Source organism: Arachis hypogaea, chromosome 1 (assembly GCF_003086295.3).
Source record: "Arachis hypogaea cultivar Tifrunner chromosome 1, arahy.Tifrunner.gnm2.J5K5, whole genome shotgun sequence".
NCBI lineage: Eukaryota > Viridiplantae > Streptophyta > Magnoliopsida > Fabales > Fabaceae > Arachis > Arachis hypogaea.
The window spans coordinates 105,874,984-105,893,393 of NC_092036.1; the positions used below are offsets into that span (position 1 = coordinate 105,874,984).

Below are 18,410 nucleotides of genomic sequence, written 5' to 3' on the forward strand. Positions count from 1 at the left end.
AATTTATTAAAATAAAAAAACCTAATAAGTTGTCTCTATGACACAGATATAATATTACATACTCTCTTTTTTTTTAGATCCAATGAATCAACAATTGTGTACTCTAATTAATTCTTTTCCATCCAATAGCCATTAACATAAACTACTAATACATTGACACCTATCCTTCTATACATGTAGAAACAATTTCCTTTCTACACCATAGAATCCACCATATATATATATATATATATATATATATATATATTACTAATATATGTAGTAACATATATATAAAAGAGAGAGAAGAGTATTTATATATTATAATAGCATGTAAAGAAAGAAAAGAGTGCTTTGTTATTGTTGTGTATATTTTCTGAGACTTAGCTTCCTATTTATATAGGTACAATAGGTTTACATTTTTAAATCTCTTTAATGCACTTCATCCTTGAGAACATGAGTCATTCATAGTAAATAGGCATTTACATCTCCATTCTTATCACAATACAAGATAAATTTTTAATTGAATTTTAAAACTCCAAACAATAAGAGAGTATTATAACAGTCACCATTCTTCCTAGGACAACCTTATTCTCTGAAAAAAGAATTTTTATAAGGCAATGATTCTTCTCTTTCTAAAGGTAGAAACTCAAGTTGACCTAGGATACGCGTTACCTCCTTGGCTTCTTGCATTTTGTGTATTGTATCTCAAATTACCTTATTATAGTGGGAGAATCATATCCAACATATATCTCCAATTTTCTTTGGGATCTCCTTTTGGTGTGAGAAGGTAGTGCAATAAGAACATATGTCGCACACCCGAATATTTTTATATGGTAAACATTTGCCATTGGCCAAAAACTAATTATATAGGAGAGAACTGATGGTAACTTGTTGGCCTCAAACGAATAAGTGCTGCGACATGTAAAATAGCATGCCCCCAAGTCGAGGTTGGGAGATTTATTTTCATAAGTAAAGGTCTAGCAATTAATTGGAGGCGTTTAATAAGTGATTCTGCTAACTCATTTTGTGTGTGAACATGAGTTATTGGATGTTCAACGCTTATTCTGTTAGCCATACATCAAAGGTTTAGGAAGTAAATTTACTAGCATTATCAAGACGAATTGCTTTGATCGAATTTTTTGGAAATTGTGCTTTTAATCGAATAATTTGAGCAAGTAATCTCGCAAGTGTTAGGTTGCGAGAAGACAATAAACACACATGTAACCATATCGAAAATGTGTCTATTAAGATTATAAAATATCTAAAAGATCCACATGGGGGATGAATAGGTTCACATATATCGCATTGAATCCTTTATAGGAATTTAGGGGACTCAAATCTAATCTTTATTGGTGATAGCCTTAAAATTTGCTTTCTTTGAGAACATGCAGGACAACAAAATTTACTAGATTTAAGAATCTTTTGGTTCTTTAGTGAATGTCCATGGGAGTTTTCAATAATTTTTCGCATCATGGTTGTTCTCGAATGATCCAATCGATCATGCCAAATTATAAATTCATTTGGACTAGTAAACTTTTAGTTTACAATGGCATGTGATTCAATTGCACTAATTTTAGTATAATATAACTCGAATGAAAGTGAGGGTAACTTTTCTAATAACTTTTTATTTGAATCATGAGTTGTGATACATAAGTATTCATGATTTTTCTCATTCATTGTTTCAATATAATATCCATTTCGGCGAATATCTTTAAAATTCAACAAGTTTCGTAGAGACTTGGTAGAAAATAGTGCATTATTTATTATGAATTTTGTTCATCTGGAAAACAAAATTATAGCTCTTCCGCAGTCTTCTATCACATTGTCTGAGCTAATAATAGTATTAACATATTCTTCTTTTGGCATAAGATGAGTAAAATATATATTACTTTTGAGAATGGTGTGCGAACTTGCACTATCCGCAAGGCGAATATTTTCATTGTATATCATTGCCATTTTCTTCAAAGAAAAATAATAGTAATAAAATGAGTAGCAGTCCATGGACAGTAAAATTGTATTCCTAATAGGAATTAGAGAAAAGAACAAATCAATCTCTAACTTTTTGGTCTGTGGATATTTAAGTTCTTGAGGATTTAAAAATATATTTAAGTTCTTAACCTCTTCAAAATCTGGACATATCGATCTTTGGGTCTAATTTATTCCATTTTAAAAATTTTTTCGCTTATGCATCTGTATCAACCAGGTCAGTACAACGAAAGTCACGTTTGATTTTTCCGTTGGGTCTGACAAATCCAAGTGAACATGAAAATCAATATGTCTAGATTTTGAAAAGATCAGAGACTTAAATGTATTTTCAAATTCTTGAGAATTTAAATGTCTACGGATTAAAAGATCAAAGACCTATTTATCATTTTCTCTAGGAATTATTTTTCTAAGAAACACTGTACATAAAAATAGTGTTATATATTAAAAGTTTTATTATTATTACTATTATTATTATTTTAAAACTTGACACATTTAATGATTTCAAAATTCTTAAACATAAACATTAATATTTTATTAAACATTATTTATATACATTATACTTGAAATTTAAATACATTAAAAATAAAACTTAACACAAAATTTTTTACATTATTTATTTACATGAGTACTTAACAAACATACATATTAAACTTTTCTATCATTGATTAAATGACCAATATTTTCTTCAGATCCTCAAAGAAATTAGATACTTCATAATGAGTAGTGTAATTTTCAGCAACATCCTTTGAAACAAAATTCGTCTCCATTCTTTTGTTATCCTTTTTCAAGGATGCCTGATAAAAATCACTTAAGTGTCTCAGGATACGACAAATACGCGACTAATGACCCTTTCCACCACAATGAAAACATTTATCCTCTTTATTTATTTTACCCATTATTTCTTTCTTTATTCCACTTCTGGTGAGATTTTTTTATGAACATAATTTTTTTTTTCATAATTTTTTTGTTTTATTACCAAAATTTTGCCATTTAACTGTTATTGGGTAATGATTTATCGCATTTGCTTCAAGAAATAGAAAAGATATCAGTTGAACACGTTTCATGATTTTTTAAAAATAACTCATTATTGCGTTTAATAACAAAAAAGCAATAAATTAACTTAAAATATTTTTTAAATTCTTTTTTTTAATACTGTTATTGCAGGAATACATAAAATATAAAAAAAGTTTTCTCTAATTAAATTATAGACCCAATACTAATTTTATCGTTACCTTACTCAATACATTGGCTTCTCGTATTTTGTGTGTTGTCAATACTAGCTCCTATTAACGAGGAGTATTAGTTCACTACTATTCAATATCAACCAAAATTACTAAATTACACATTACTAAACTCATATTAGTCCACTACTTTATTATTTGACTAATGACACTGGAAAATTTATTAGTGAAGTCTGAAAACATATTCCATCCAAAGTTCCGAATCAAACCCATATCTGTTTGTATCACTGAAATAGCAAAACATTTAGTAATTAAAAGATATAATTAGTTTCCCAAAAAATTAAATTTGATTTATCTGTTGAGAAAACAAAATATGGAGATGACTTTAAAAAAATATAGAAAGATAATGAAAATATTAAATAATGTGAATAATAAATATATTAGATGTATAATTTAATAGATACGTAAATAATTATATTAATTTTTAATTAAATAATTTTTTTTGTTCAATTTTTTCATACACAATTAACAATAACTAAATATTCAATTAAATAAATATACGAATAGTTATTCTAATATTAGAATTTAAGAGATAATTTAAAATAAAATATTTTTTATTTTATTAAATCAATTTTAAAACTCATTATTCATTCACAAAAATTATTATTTACCAAATAAAACCGATTGTCTAACTACAAAAAGATTCGAATGCTAATCAGTAGCCGTCAAAATAAGTTAGTGGAGCCACTTTGCGGTAACATGTTGAAATCAACGGCTGATATTGAAAACTGAAAAGTACCATTTTGCAAAATCGCAAATACGACGTCGCATGAGTCTCTGATGCGCACACACTGATACTGTTACGGATTTGGGCGTGAAACAGAGGAAGCGCCTCCCTTTCTCTGTCTTTCTCTTTTTCTCCGAATTGGTTCGGCCACGCCCACAACCAAAGCCTCCAACTTCAAGGTTTCTCCGCAAACACCAACAACGATTGCAGCTTCCCAGGGTGCCTTCTCATTCTGCCTTCATTAGGGTTCTATTCTTCTTCTACTTCTTCATCCCATTCCTACTTCAATTCAATTACATTGTTTTCTATCACTGTTTTGTTATCCCCCTTTGGGGATGATACTAATTCGTTTTCTCTTGTTCCATCGCTGAAGCTTTTTTTCCCCCTTTTGTAATGTTTTCATATGGGTATCTATGTTTTTTGTTAAAGATTGAGCCTTTGTAACAAAATTCCATCATGTGTTGTGCTGTATGTTGACCTTCCATTCTGGATATTATTTAATTTATACACATATTATTTATTGATACTGATAACAAAATTTTACCTGTTCGTGATTTGAAATTTAGAGTTGAAGAGCTACATGCAAACCATTTCACTGTTTACCTGTCTTAAAATCTGTGCTCTTGGAGCTACATATTCCTCACTTGTGTCAGGTTTAATGAGTAGATATATGTATTTGCTGTTCGATAGGCCATGGCTACGAAGAGGGTGATAACTATAGTTCAATCAGGTGGTGAGTTTGTGGCAGACAAAGATGGATCATTGTCATACAATGGTGGGGATGCATATGCAATAGACATTGATCACCAGACAAAGTTAGCTGATTTCAAGTCAGAGATAGCGGAAATGTTCAACTGCAATGCAAACACCATGATTATCAAGTACTTCCTACCTGGCAACAATAGGACACTAATCACAGTATCAAAGGACAAGGATTTGCAGCGCATGGTCAGTTTTGCTGGGGAAGCTACAACCGTTGACGTGTTCGTTATTTCGGAAGAAGGAGCGGCTCGAAATACGTCCAACATGCCTGCTAGTAGGTAGTTAAACTAGTTCTTGTTGTTTATTGTTCCGTTTGTACATTGGCATATAATTCCCTAGACACTAAGTGGGATATGGTAATTTGATTGGCCCATAATTGGATAAATCATAGTTGGTGTATTGTTGTTATGTGTCAGTAGAGTTTCTTGTTGTCTCAATTTAAAGATCTGATTGTGGCCAAAAAATGAATAGCCATAGCATATATTAGTGTCATGACTTAATTTGTGTATTGTTTTGAAGATTTTAGAGTGTACTTATCATTGCAGGTCAAGCAGGACAACGGCGTCAGAAGCTATCGTCCCTTGTGTTGCCCTTGTCGAAGCCCCTGCCGATGTCACACAACGCATGGATAACCTTGAGGTGGATGTAGCTATTGAAGCCATTTCATGTTCTCTTCCTTCTGGGGCCATTGAAGAGAGGCATCATAAAGCTGCACTACAATGGGAAAATACCATCACTGGAGTGGACCAGAGGTTTAATAGTTTCAGCGAGTTCCGTGACGCATTGCATAAATACTCTATTGCACATGGGTTTGCTTACAAATATAAAAAGAATGACAGTCATCGTGTCACTGTCAAATGTAAATCCCAAGGCTGTCCATGGAGGATATATGCATCAAAATTGTCAACCACGCAATTGATTTGCATTAAGAAAATGAACTCAAATCATACTTGTGAAGGATCTGCTGTTAAAGCTGGGTATCGGGCAACTAGGGGTTGGGTAGGAAGTATCATCAAAGAGAAGTTGAAAGCGTCACCCAATTACAAGCCAAAGGATATAGCAGATGACATAAAGCGGGAATATGGGATTCAGTTAAATTATTCTCAAGCATGGCGGGCGAAAGAGATTGCTAGAGAGCAACTCCAAGGCTCCTATAAAGAGGCATATACCCAGTTACCATTATTCTGCGAGAAGATAAAAGAGAGCAATCCAGGGAGCTTTGCTGCATTTACGACTAAAGAGGACTCAAGTTTCCATCGTCTGTTTGTATCATTTCATGCCTCAATATCTGGTTTCCAGCAAGGCTGTCGCCCTCTTCTTTTCCTTGACCAAACTCCTTTAAATTCGAAGTACCAAGGGGAATTATTGGCTGCAACAGCTGTGGATGGGAACGATGCCATTTTTCCCGTAGCATTTGCCGTTGTAGATGCTGAGACAGAGGATAACTGGCATTGGTTTCTGCAAGAGCTGAAGTCAGCAATATCACCATCTGAGGAGATTACATTTGTTGCACATTTTGAGAATGGTCTAAAAAATTCAATAGCTGAGGTATTTGACAAAGGCCACCATGGATATTGTTTACGCCACCTTGCTGACAAACTGAACAAGGATTTGAAGGGACAATTCTCTCATGAGGCCAGACGATTCTTGATTAATGATTTCTATTCTGCTGCTTATGCACCCAAATCAGAGACCTTTGATCGTTGTGTTGAGAACATAAAAGGTATTTCTCCTGAAGCCTATGAATGGGTTGTACAAAGTCAGCCAGAGCACTGGGCCAATGCATACTTTAGTGGAATAAGGTATAATCATATGACATCAAATGTTGGACAACAATTCTACAGTTGGGTTTCCGAGGCACACGAGTTGCCAATTACCCAAATGATTGATGTATTACGGGGTAAAATGATGGAAGCAATTTGTGCACGAAGGGAGGAATCTAACCAATGGATAACCAAATTGACACCATCCAAGGAGGAAATGCTTCAAAAAGAAACATCAGTTGCTCGTTCACTTCAAGTGTTGCTCTTACAAGGTAGCACATATGAGGTCCGCGGAGAATCCGTTGATACTGTTGATATGGATCGTTTAGATTGTAGCTGCAAGGGATGGCAACTCAGTGGACTGCCTTGCTGTCATGCAATTGCTGTCTGTGAATGTTCTGATAGGAGCCCATATGATTATTGTTCTAGATACTTCACTGTCGAGAATTATCGGCAAACGTACACAGAATCGATTCATCCCCTGCCAGATGATTTTGAAAAACCAGTCAACGGTGAATCGACCATGATAGTTACAGTGACCCCTCCACCAACTAAGCGGCCCCCGGGCCGGCCAAAAATGAAGCAAGTTGAAACGATAGACGTAATCAAACGTCAGCTTCAGTGCGGCAAGTGCAAAGGACTTGGGCACAATAGGAAGACATGCAAAAATGTATAGCATGGTGAGCAGTCCTCCCTCTCTCTTCCTGCATTCATGACGCATGTCTGTGCATGTATATATGTTTTTAAGTAAATGAATGAATATTAACAAGTAAAAAAGAAGAATTAGGAGAGGTGGATTTTAAGATTAATGATCTTTTTGCTGTGTCATGTAAGCTAGGCATCAATTATGAGTTTCTACCTTGCTTTTTATGCGCTTTTACAACATGCTTATGCTATAGTCCCTTCTGATGATTTTGCCTTGCTCTTGGCTGCTGATCTTTGATAGGCATTCATATGCATGCCATGAATGATCTGATCCTAGCATGTTTTGTCTACTTTATGAATATTGAGGTCGATAGAGTTATGAACTAACCCGTTGTTGTGTTACTGTTATGCATTGACGGTTATATAATTTCCTTTTTTTTTTTTTGCAAACTGTATGGATAATGGTTAAAATTGGAACTCGCAATGCTGTAAGCATTTTCTATGGCATTGGCACAGGTAATCATCATTGAAGTAAACTACACATCCGAATTGTTTAGAACCACGGTAGAGAATTGGGCGAGGTAGAAACACATTTTGTGGCTGTTCCGGATTTGGTCGGATTCTTTGTCACCAAAATTCTTTTTTGTTGGTTATCCAGTGATTCTTGTAATATAACGAGGATATTAGTTAGTAGTTTTTCTCCTATTTCTCAAATGTTATCTAGCAGACTAGAAATAGAAGAGAACAGATTAGTCCATTTTGTTATATAAGGTAGACGCTAAATTATGACTTGGCACTTGGCAGTATAGGTATTCTCTTGTTCATATTCAGTACTTAATATAAATTTATTGATTCAATAGAATCTCCATTTCACTAAATGCATAGGTTAACCATATATTATGTAATATGTATCAAGATCAAGTAATTATTTTTAATTCCCATTCCTTAAGTGGTTATATAATGAAACAAAACTGAGTACTGGGGATGGCTCTTGATGAGTGTTGTGTCTCTTGACGAGTGTTGTGTTATCACTAATCTGTTTTTACTTTTTAACTTAAGGTATTAAACTATTTTATATTTGATTTTCTTATAAGCATGTGTGGATTCTATATTTAATAGATATACAAATGATAGTATTTTATTAATTTTTTTAAATAATACGATATTTTTTTATTAATACTAATATCATTTTAAAAATTATATTTAATATAAATTTTAATTTTAAATCAATTTAGTTACGATAAAAGTCAAAACTCAAACCCAAAATTATCCTATTAAAATTATTCTAAGGTTATTTACAAAGTATTAAAATTGAATATTCAAAGGTTATTCACAAGTTTCCATTAGCTATAGCTGTAAACAATAATAAAAGTGGAATGGTTAAGGATACTGAATTCCTTAAATTTTCGTGACTATATATTAAAAATTAATTATTAAATCAATCATTTATATATCTATATAAAATATATGTTAAAAATATATAAAATAATACATATGAATTTTAAAAAATGCATATAGAGTGACTAAAATTAAGTAGTTTTGGTTTTCTCGAAAATCTTAGATCTCAGACAGACAGAAAGTATGACGTATATAGTTTATGCTTGCAGATAGAGCAGTGGCGGTGCCTAAGAAACTAAACAAATCGAGAACATACCAGACCAGCCTGAAAGAGATAGAGGAAAAGAAAAAGAAACCAGACTTCCAATTTGTCACCCTTTTTAATTTTTCACCTAGGTTTGGGTGCATATCTGTTCCATCCATCCATTGACACGAACCAAGTTAAGAAAGACTTTGAAACCAAAAACCATGATTTCATATTTGACACCTTGCTCTCCCTAACTGACACGTGTAACTCAACAACATGGTAACCAAGCCACGTTGCATGAACTTAACTTACCGTGTTCATCAACTCACTCCTTTATAACCCCCTCCCAAAACTTCCCTTCCGAACCACAACTCTGCAACTTACGAACATTCAGATTCTGATTATTTGTTGTTCCATTCTTACTATCTCATTGTTGCAAAGTATTAATAGTGATGGCTTCAAGGGTGGTGATGGTGATGGTGATGGTGGCTGTCGTGTTGGTTTGTGGCATTGAATGCACGACCAAAGAGGAAGGGGTTGACTATCAGAAGGCCAAAGCCAAGACGACGGAGACGGAAAACAAGGCGGCGGAGACGGCCAAGGAAGGGAAAGAAGCCACCGAGTCATGGACTGGTTGGGCCAAAGATAAAATAACCGAAACTCTTGGCTTCAAGCACCCCGACGAATATGCCGGTGAAACTGCTCAGAGAACAAAAGAATACGCCGGTGATGCGGCGCAGAAGACCAAGGACTATACTGACAGCGCCGCTGAGAAGGCGAAAGAGTATGGTGATGATGCGGCACACAAGACCAAGGATTATGCAGGTAGTGCTGCTGAGAAAGCAAAAGATTATGGCGGTGATGCTGCCGGAAAGACCAAGGAATATGCCGGTAGCACCGCGCAGAAGGCCAAGGAATACGGCGGTGACGCTGCTCAGAAGTCTAAGGAATATGCCAGTGACGCTGCTCAGAAAACCAAAGAAAAGGTCCAGGACTATGCCTCTGGTTCGTACTTAATCCTAAATCCTAAATCTTTTGGTGGATGAACACTTTAGTTGTTCGGGACTCGAATTTAGTCTATTGAAAGATGACTATTTTACAAATCGATTTCGAAAATATTGTTAAATATTCTGTTGCGCTTTTCAATTGTGGCATTAGACAATTTTTGTGCATGAGAATGATGAAATGCATGAATACTTGTAGTGATGAGTTGTGTGTAATAAACAGGGGCTGGCGAATACAGTGCAGAGAAGGCAAGAGAAATGAAGGACATGGCGGCGGAGAAAGCAAGTGACTTGGCAAATGCGGCGAAGGAGAAAGCACAATATATCAAGAACGTGGCAACCAGTACCGCTGGCTCCGCCAAGGACAAGGCCTCAGAATCCATTAACGACGCCAAGGATAGAGCCGCGGAGAGAGTTGAAGAAGCCAATCAGAAGGCAAAGAAGGAAGCTGAAGAGAGCGAGAGAGAAACCAATGAGCAAATGGAGTGGGTTAAAGAGAAGGCTAAGGAAGGTTATGATGCTGCCAAAGATAAACTTGGTGCTGGTCAACGCAGAGATTCTGAACTTTAAGTCTCCATCAACATACCACGTATAGAAACTGTGTACTGTTTATTACATTAGTGCCATGGTAATGTCATTTTCCTTTTTCATCTTGTGTATATATGGGGATGTTTTGTTCTCGTCTTGTGTCTTAATGTGTGTGGTTAGTCTACGGTGTTTTAGGGTTTGACTTAGTTGGCAACTACACATATCGGATGAAATTGAAATATTCTGTTTGTTTTCCGCGAAGTTAAAAAATAACATTGTTGCAAAGGTAGCATTTCTTTGAATGAATTCACACTGTTCCATTAGAGCCTACCATGTGGAGTAATGTTTGGTCTTTCTATTAGAGCCTATTATTTGATACATTTTTTTAAGCATTTTTCATAATTAAAGTTATATCTTTGACAAAAATAATCAATCGTTGATAATTCTGTAAACATCCTCCTCTTTTTTTCTTCATTCCATAACTGCATCATTTCGTCACATCCACCTCCTCACGCCGATTTAATAAATCATGATTTCCCCCTTTTTTTGGCAACCAGAATCTACATTCTTTAGTCTTTTTTCTTTTTTGATGAGCATCAAGGTGTTTGAGAGCGCAACGAAAATCCACATCCTTTGGTCTCTTAGTTCTTTTTCTGAGCGCGCGGATCTGATTCGGTTTGTGGTGAATGAGGAGGAGTTTGTTGCGGTAATCATTAATACCGGCCTCAAGACCTATGCCTATGAAGGAAGGCTCCTTGTTTTTAGTATCAACTGCCGAATTCGTCTATATTGCCTCTGTTGAATCATAGTACTTTTTTCAGTTTTTGAAACCTTAACTAGAAAGAAAAACAGAACTAGTAATCGCTTTTGCATGATTCAGGGAGAAAAATCGAATCAAACCAAATCAGAAAAAGAGTGAGAGAGAGAGAGAGAGTTATGCACAAAGAAAGAGAACAAGAGCGAGGAGCTACTAATACCAAATCGATAGTTATGTACAAAGAAAGAGAACGAGAGCAAGGAGGTATCAATACCAAATAGGAATCTGGGACTGATAGCGAGGAGTCTGATGTTAGTGGTTCTGATGGAGATGATCATGTGGTTCTGTAATTTGAGACGGAATGAATTCTTCTCTGAGGTGGATGATGATTAGATCCAAGATAGTGACACGTAAGATAATAGATTTTGTCAATAAAAGTTTAACGACGGGTTATGTTTGTTGAACAAAATTTATAACCCGCCGAACAAAACTTATCTTAAATAGATATTGTTCATACTTGATGACCTCTTTCACTTACTCGACCTCTTAAGAGATTGGACGTGATGAGGAGATCCAACCTTATTTATCTAAATAAGTAATTATCTTTTTTAAATCTTTTCTAATATTTTTATTCTATTTAGAGGGAAGATCCTAACAAACTCTTAAGATAAAGGGAGTAGTCATCCACTTAAAAAGATGGAACTACTAGAAAAAGTGGTTGTTTACTCTACTATAAATATATTAACACTCTTCAAATATATTCAAGTCCCAATTTATTAAAAGCATGTTCAAAATTCTTGCTAACTTAAGTATCAGAGTCTCTTGCAAGTACCACCCTCACCTCCCCACGAGGAACTTAGATGACGACACCTCGTCTCTAGTACAAGTTGAACATTCCCCCTACAGGAGCTTGAACCTCACGTTCAGGTCCAAAAAGCAACCCAATTCTAGGTAACCTTCGAAACATTGGCGCCGTTGTTAGGGACCTAAAAGTTTACATCGGAGTATGGTGGACAATCAATACGAAGACAGTCACATGATGTCTGAGTCGAAACCAGAGCACCACCATGATGATTTGACGCTTGCATTACCTCCACTTCGAGAAAGAACGAATGTCCCCTACGGAAAAAGAATATCGGGAAACCTTTAACCATGGCAGATCCATTCAGAGGTTCACCCACCCGAGGACGAAGAACCACCCATCCAACAAAATATTGGGGTTACTCTACGAACACCATGGGAGACTAGAACAATTCGAACTGGAAGCTGAACGACAATGAGAAACAGAACGGGAATTGCGAAGGGAGGTACGACGATAAAAAGAGCTGGATGAAAAGATCTTAAGGTTGGCGACCTCCGAAGACAAAGCAATCGGGCAGATCGGGAGGAAAAGTCCTCTAAGGGGAGAAGATCTGTTTGTTAAAGAGATCATGCAAGCTAGGGCTCCCAGAAATTTCAAAATTCCCGACATGGATCTCTATGACGAAACGACCGATTCGAAGCACCACCTCAGTAATTTCAAGAGTTAGATGTACCTAGTCGATGTCTCTGATGCGACTTGTTGCAAAGCCTTCCCAACAACTTTGACCAAAGTCGCGATGAAGTGGTTTGATAACTTACCTCCTAGGTCGGTAACTTACTTGCTTTGATGACGTAGCTAGGAAGTTCCTTACTAGATTTTCAATTCAGAAAAATAAAGTGAAGCATGCTCCAAGCTTGCTAGGGGTTAAACAGGAAGTCGGAGAGATACTCCGAGACTACATGGAGAGATTCAACAAAGCTTGCTTGGAAATACAAAACTTGCCTACTAAAGCAGTGATAATGAGACTTGTTAATGGCCTTAAAGAAGGGTCGTTTTCTTAATCCATATCCAAGCGACACTCGACTTCCTTGTATGAAGTACAAGAGCATGTAGAAAAATATATCAACATGGAAGAAAATTTTTGACATAGAGAGCCTCCCCCAAAGCCTAACCTGTCTTACCCAACTCGAAAAAAAGAGAAAGAAGCTAACAAAACAGAGGAGTACGACTCGAAAAAAATTCGAAGGTATCATAATTACACCCCCACTTCGAGTCTCTCTTGTAGATGTCTACAGGGAGATATACGACATCGAGAAGCTTCCACCTCCTCGCCCTATCAAACATAAAAGGGCAGGAAGTCAGATGGAATACTGCGAGTACCACAAGCTTTACGGGCATTCTACCAATGATTGCTATTATTTAAAGGATGTCATTAAACAGTTGGCCAGAAAAGGTCAGCTAGACAAGTAGTTAGCTGAGAGGTTAGACGATCAAAAGAAAAGGAAAAGAGATGAAGACGGAGGTCATCAAAAACGCCCCCCTTAAACTTGTGAACGACACACACATGATTAACGGAGAGATTTTTGGAGGAGGAATACTAAAATCCTCACGAAAATTCTAACACCCTACCACACAGAACTTTACACCTAGAATGCAAAACAGAGGTGGGGAGGTGCTACGACCTCTAAAAATAAAAATATATGTATATAACAAGGATAATATATCTGGGAGTCTTGAAAGAAAAGGGGTACGATAAAAACAAAATCGAAGGTACAATGCTCACGAGAAACGGAAATATAGAAAACTTATACAGAAAACCAGAAGACAGATATAAAAAAGTAGAGTTCCAAATGAAAGTTATATAATCAATATCTAGACTCGACCTGCAAAGCAAAGGTTGGCAAGAATATATATATATATATATATATATATATATATATATATATATATATATATATATATATATATATATATATATATATATATATATATATATAACAACCCCAAAAATAAACCAACAGATAAATATAAATCCTGTTTCTCTAAGTCAACCTCTAAGAGGGACAAAACATAGTATATACAAGATGGAGAATCTATACACATATATAAACATAAACCAAATACAAACACCAAGTCCCAAAATAGTTCTTCGCTTCCAAAAGTCTCCAGAATGTTCAGTGCGGTGTCTCGCGTCCTGCATCTGAAAACTACAATATATGTATCGAATGAGAACCAAGATTCTCAGTATGGTAAAGATGTCCACATACATAAGATATAAGGTCCCAAGAAAGTCCGATGTGATTCTAGAACTCCGACACTCAAATTTAAATCTTAAAGTTTATAAATTGAAAACCATAAATAGGGTAGGTTATCTAAGGTTCTTATTTCTAATTTATTTCTAACTTAAGCCCTAATTTCCGCCTTCTTCCAATCCTCCAAAACTCCGTTGCATATACAAACAACACAAACAAAGCAAACACAAGTAAGATACAGATACAACAGGTAGTAAATATATCAAGTAAGCATAATAATCACATAGGCACGCTCAATTAATGCACAATCAAATAAAACACACATATGCACATGATGTATGCCTGTCCTATAGCTGATAAGTCTCATCTGTCGGTTACCAAGTCAACCCGACATGTTTGGTAGCTAATCCGGACATCGTTCTCTTGAAAACTGGTGAGCGGTACAATACCACAATCCTCACCTGGTGAGCGGTAAACAACCTCAATCCCCATCATTTGCGGACGGTAAATCACTTCGATCCCCACAGACATTTTTCAATTGAAAAATAGCACATACGTGGGCGGTAAATAACCACGATCCCCACAAAATAACTTTTTTCAAAACCTAGTGGGCGATAAATAACCACGATCCCCACAAACATTTTAAATTTCAAATATTTTCTATTTATCAAACATGTTTCACCTCGTTTCAAGTTCAACAATCATAATCAAGTTATTCATTATCATTTTTCATTATTGTCATCACATTCAATTCCTCATTTATACTTCACAATTCAAGCTCTTCCCTTCACAACTTTTTTCTATAGATTCACTCTCACTCATTTCCACTCAATCAAATTTTCCCAAACCAACCTAAAAATTATTCATTCTTAAAATAGTCACTTAAGTACTTTGAATCAGGAGTTATTATTTAAACTTTATGGTAGAGTCTCAAGACATTAAGGGAGAATAACCAATCTCATTTCTTAAATTCTTTAAAAATTCTCGAAATCATAGTTGCTTAATTTGAATCAATTATAATGTAATTTAAACCAAAACCAAAGCATGTAAGCCAAGAGTTCCAAACCAATTTCAAAACCAAATTATTTAAACCCAAAACAAATTTCAGTTTCATTCTTAAATCCGAAACATTCCTAAAGGCTCAGAGATCGTCCTGTTTTACAAAATCAAAACTCAAATTCTTCAACTTTTACAAAATGTCGCTAAATAGAATTATTCAATCAAAAATCAATTACTTTTAAAATTCACTAAAATTCCTCTAAATGTGATTTCTTAATCAAACTCAAAACATAATTATTTTTTAAAATCAAACCGGATTCATTATTTTTTGAAATAAATCAAAATCAGATAAACTATTCTTCCATCCAAATTAACCAAAACAAAACTTTCCAAATTTCTCTTAAACTTTCGGCAGCACCTCCCCTAAAACTCAGAGTTTGCCACCCTTCTTGAGTTTCATCCAAACCACTCAATCATCCACAAATACCTACATATATATAATCAACAAATTTCCACAATATATCCTCATCATCACTTACTATCAATATTATTTATCATATTCATTATTCATTTCAAAGCTCATCGTTATAATTCGATATCATTCATCAACTATCAATTGTTCTCATCATCATTATTCACAATCATTAATAATCAATCATCATGCATTTCAACAACCCACTCAACAATTTTCAACAACGAGTCACTAAACCTTAACCTTCTATATCATACAACTTATCTTATGGTCATCTAGCCTATGTTTTCACGAAACATTACATATTATCAACGAGAAACCAAAATCATACCTTGGTCGATTTCTCCCTAAGTTCAAACACCTCAATTCAAACCTCCAAGGTTCCAAATCAAGTGCTATAGGTTTCAGCCACCAAAAGCTCCAATTCAAGTATACCACTTCGCCAATTTGACTTTAATTTCACATATATACAACCAAATGTAATATAGTTCCATATACACACAAATCTTCAATACCCTAATATCATAAAATTGACAAATTAGAAGGAAAGTAATGATTTCTTACCTTACCAACGGATTAATTGGACAAAATCCAACAATTATCCTCCACTAGAGTACCCCTAAACCATCAAAATCACTAAAATCACTCAATACTCACACTAAAATGCGAATTCAGAAAGGGGGACAGAAACTGGGCACAGTATACAGAGTTTCTTTCTACTTTATTCAGATAGAAATGAAGAGGATTTCAAGACGAACGCGTGGCCGCTGACGGCTTGTTAATCGGAGTTCTGGATTGAAAGTTACATGGATTTGAAGTTGGAATTAGGTTAGGGTTCTCCTTTGTTACTCCCACCCCCAAGTTCAGTGTAATTTCATTATGTGATGGGAAAGAAGGCTGATTCATGGCCTTATATAGTTGGGCCTTGGGTCTGGTCTAACTGGTTCGGTTTAATGGCTTAATTTTGGGCCAAACTATTTAAAATTAGTGTCAAAATTCAATTTTAATTATTTCTACTTCATAAAAAATTATAAAATTTAATTTTCTAACTTTTTAAATAATAATTAATTTATTAGTTAATTATTTACTAATTACTTGGGATTTACAAAAATGACATCTTAAAGAGGTGTACCAAGTCGAAGAAGATAACAAAACTCCCGATTTACCAACCATCTCGTTCACTAAAGGAGATACTCAAGGAGTGACACCTGGCCACGATGATCCAGTGGTAATAATAATAATCCTCGCCAATGCAAATCTCCACAGAACTCTGGTAGATCAAGGGAGTTCAGCAGACATACTGTTTAAGTCCGCCTTTTGACAAATTTGGCATAGAAGAAAATGATCTAAAGGTATACCCAGATAACCTCTTCAAGTTGGGGGACATTCTGATCCAACCTCTCAAATTTATCTCCCTATACACCACCTTTGAAAAGGGCACAAAGTCAAGGACGTTAAGAGTCGACTATATTGTGGTCGATGTCATGTCGGCATACAATGCCCTGATAGGTCGAACCACTTTAAACCGACTAACATGAGTCAGTAGTCATCTCTACACCTCACTTGTGTATGAAGTTTTTCACTGCAGAAGGAATTGTCACCATAAAAAGAGATCAAAAGTTGGCACGAAAGTGTTACAATGAAAGCCTTAATCTAAAAGGCACCCCGGGTGGAAAAGAAGTCAATGCTATCGAGCTCGGTGGTGTTCAAACTTGGGAAGAAATACGTCCCCAATCTAGAGGAAAGGTAGAAGAAGTGCAAATCGGAGATCATGCTAAAAGGACAACGAATATAAGGGTAACCTAGATGGAGGCCTGAAAGCACAGCTCGTTGACCTCCTACGAAGAAACTCCAACCTCTTCATCTGGAAAGCCTCCAACATGTCTGGTATAGATCCCGACCTAATGTCTCATAAGCTCGCCGTCTACCTAGGTTCCAGACTTATTCAACAAAAGCGTCAAAAATCCAGTCCCAAAAAAACACAGGTCGTGGAAGAAAAAGTGCAAGCGTTATTGTAAGCCAGATTCATAAGAGAGGTAAAGTATCCATTATAGCTGGCTAACGTAGTTTTGGTAAAAAAGCAGAATGGAAAAGTGGAGGATGTGTGTCAATTACACCGACCTCAATAAGGCTTGTCCCAAGGATCCATATCCTCACCCGAAGTGGATTACTTTACAAAGTGGGTGGAAATTGTGTCCATGAAAGAAGTTACACAAGTCAAAATAATTGATTTTATTGAGGAATTGGCCTTTCATAGATTTGGAATTCTCCAAACTTTGACTACAGGTCAAGAGACCATGTTTACTGGTCGTCAAATAAAAGGATTTGCTAAGTCACGAGGTATTAAAATAGTACACTCGACTCCCTACTATGCACAGGCTAATGGCCAAGTCGAAGCCATCAATAAAATTCTGATAAGTTTGACAAAGAAGCATATAGGGAGGTAGCCTCGAAACTGGCATACTACACTAAGCCAGGTTTTATGGGCTTTACAGATATTCTCCAAGATAATCAATTCGATTGACACCTTATGAACTAGTGTATGGCCATAAAATTGTCTTGCCACTTGAAATAAATTTGCAAAACATAAGGGTGGCAAGGCAGAATGACCTGTCAGTCGAACAATATTGGTTGAGTATGATTGATGAATTAAATAAGTTAGACCAAGTTTGCTCATGGCACTAGACAGAATGATAAAACAAAAAGGGATGATATCTAGGTCATACAATTAAAAAGTGAAAAGTAAAAAATTTGCAGTTGGTGAATTAGTATTGAAATTAGTACTTTCGACTGAACAAGTTAAAGAAAAATGGTAAATAGCTCAAAATATGGTAAATAGCTAAAAAAGTACCATTGTCACTAAAACAAAGTTAGTCAAGAATACTAAACAAAATGAGTACAAACA

At 35.4% G+C, this 18,410-nt stretch overlaps 1 protein-coding gene and 1 long non-coding RNA gene across 9 annotated transcripts; one reads left to right on the forward strand and one right to left on the reverse strand.

Moving 5' to 3' along the window:
* The first annotated feature begins 3,959 nt into the window (after positions 1-3,959).
* Positions 3,960-10,553, forward strand: LOC112707275 (protein FAR1-RELATED SEQUENCE 4). Of its 8 annotated transcripts, none has more exons than XM_025758956.2 (4): positions 3,960-4,182; positions 4,627-4,976; positions 5,244-7,141; positions 7,623-7,984. In XM_025758956.2, exons 2-3 carry the CDS (start codon positions 4,630-4,632, stop codon positions 7,135-7,137), a joined length of 2,241 nt encoding a protein of 746 aa, XP_025614741.1. In that variant the 5' UTR covers positions 3,960-4,182; positions 4,627-4,629; the 3' UTR covers positions 7,138-7,141; positions 7,623-7,984. The 8 variants fall into 8 exon arrangements, with proteins under 8 accessions (XP_025614741.1, XP_025614745.1, XP_025614757.1 ...); XM_025758960.3 differs by lacking the exon at positions 7,623-7,984 and adding an exon at positions 8,714-9,218 and having other exon boundaries at positions 3,981-4,182; XM_025758972.3 differs by having other exon boundaries at positions 3,981-4,182; positions 4,627-4,972.
* On the reverse strand, positions 10,499-11,424 carry LOC140175070 (uncharacterized). Its single transcript, XR_011865196.1, has 2 exons — positions 11,255-11,424; positions 10,499-11,018 (listed from the first exon to the last, which is right to left on the reverse strand). It is a non-coding gene; the product is annotated as an uncharacterized lncRNA (long non-coding RNA).
* Between the last annotated feature and the right edge of the window lie 6,986 nt (positions 11,425-18,410).

What these genes read in the sequence shown, in the direction of transcription:
- LOC112707275 (XM_025758956.2), top strand. Translation starts at nt 4,630, where the DNA reads ATGGCTACGAAGAGGGTGATAACTATAGTTCAATCAGGTGGTGAGTTT. An exon ending in TCCAACATGCCTGCTAGTAG is followed by an intron (nt 4,977 to 5,243) that starts GTAGTTAAACTA and finishes TTATCATTGCAG; the next exon opens with GTCAAGCAGGACAACGGCGT.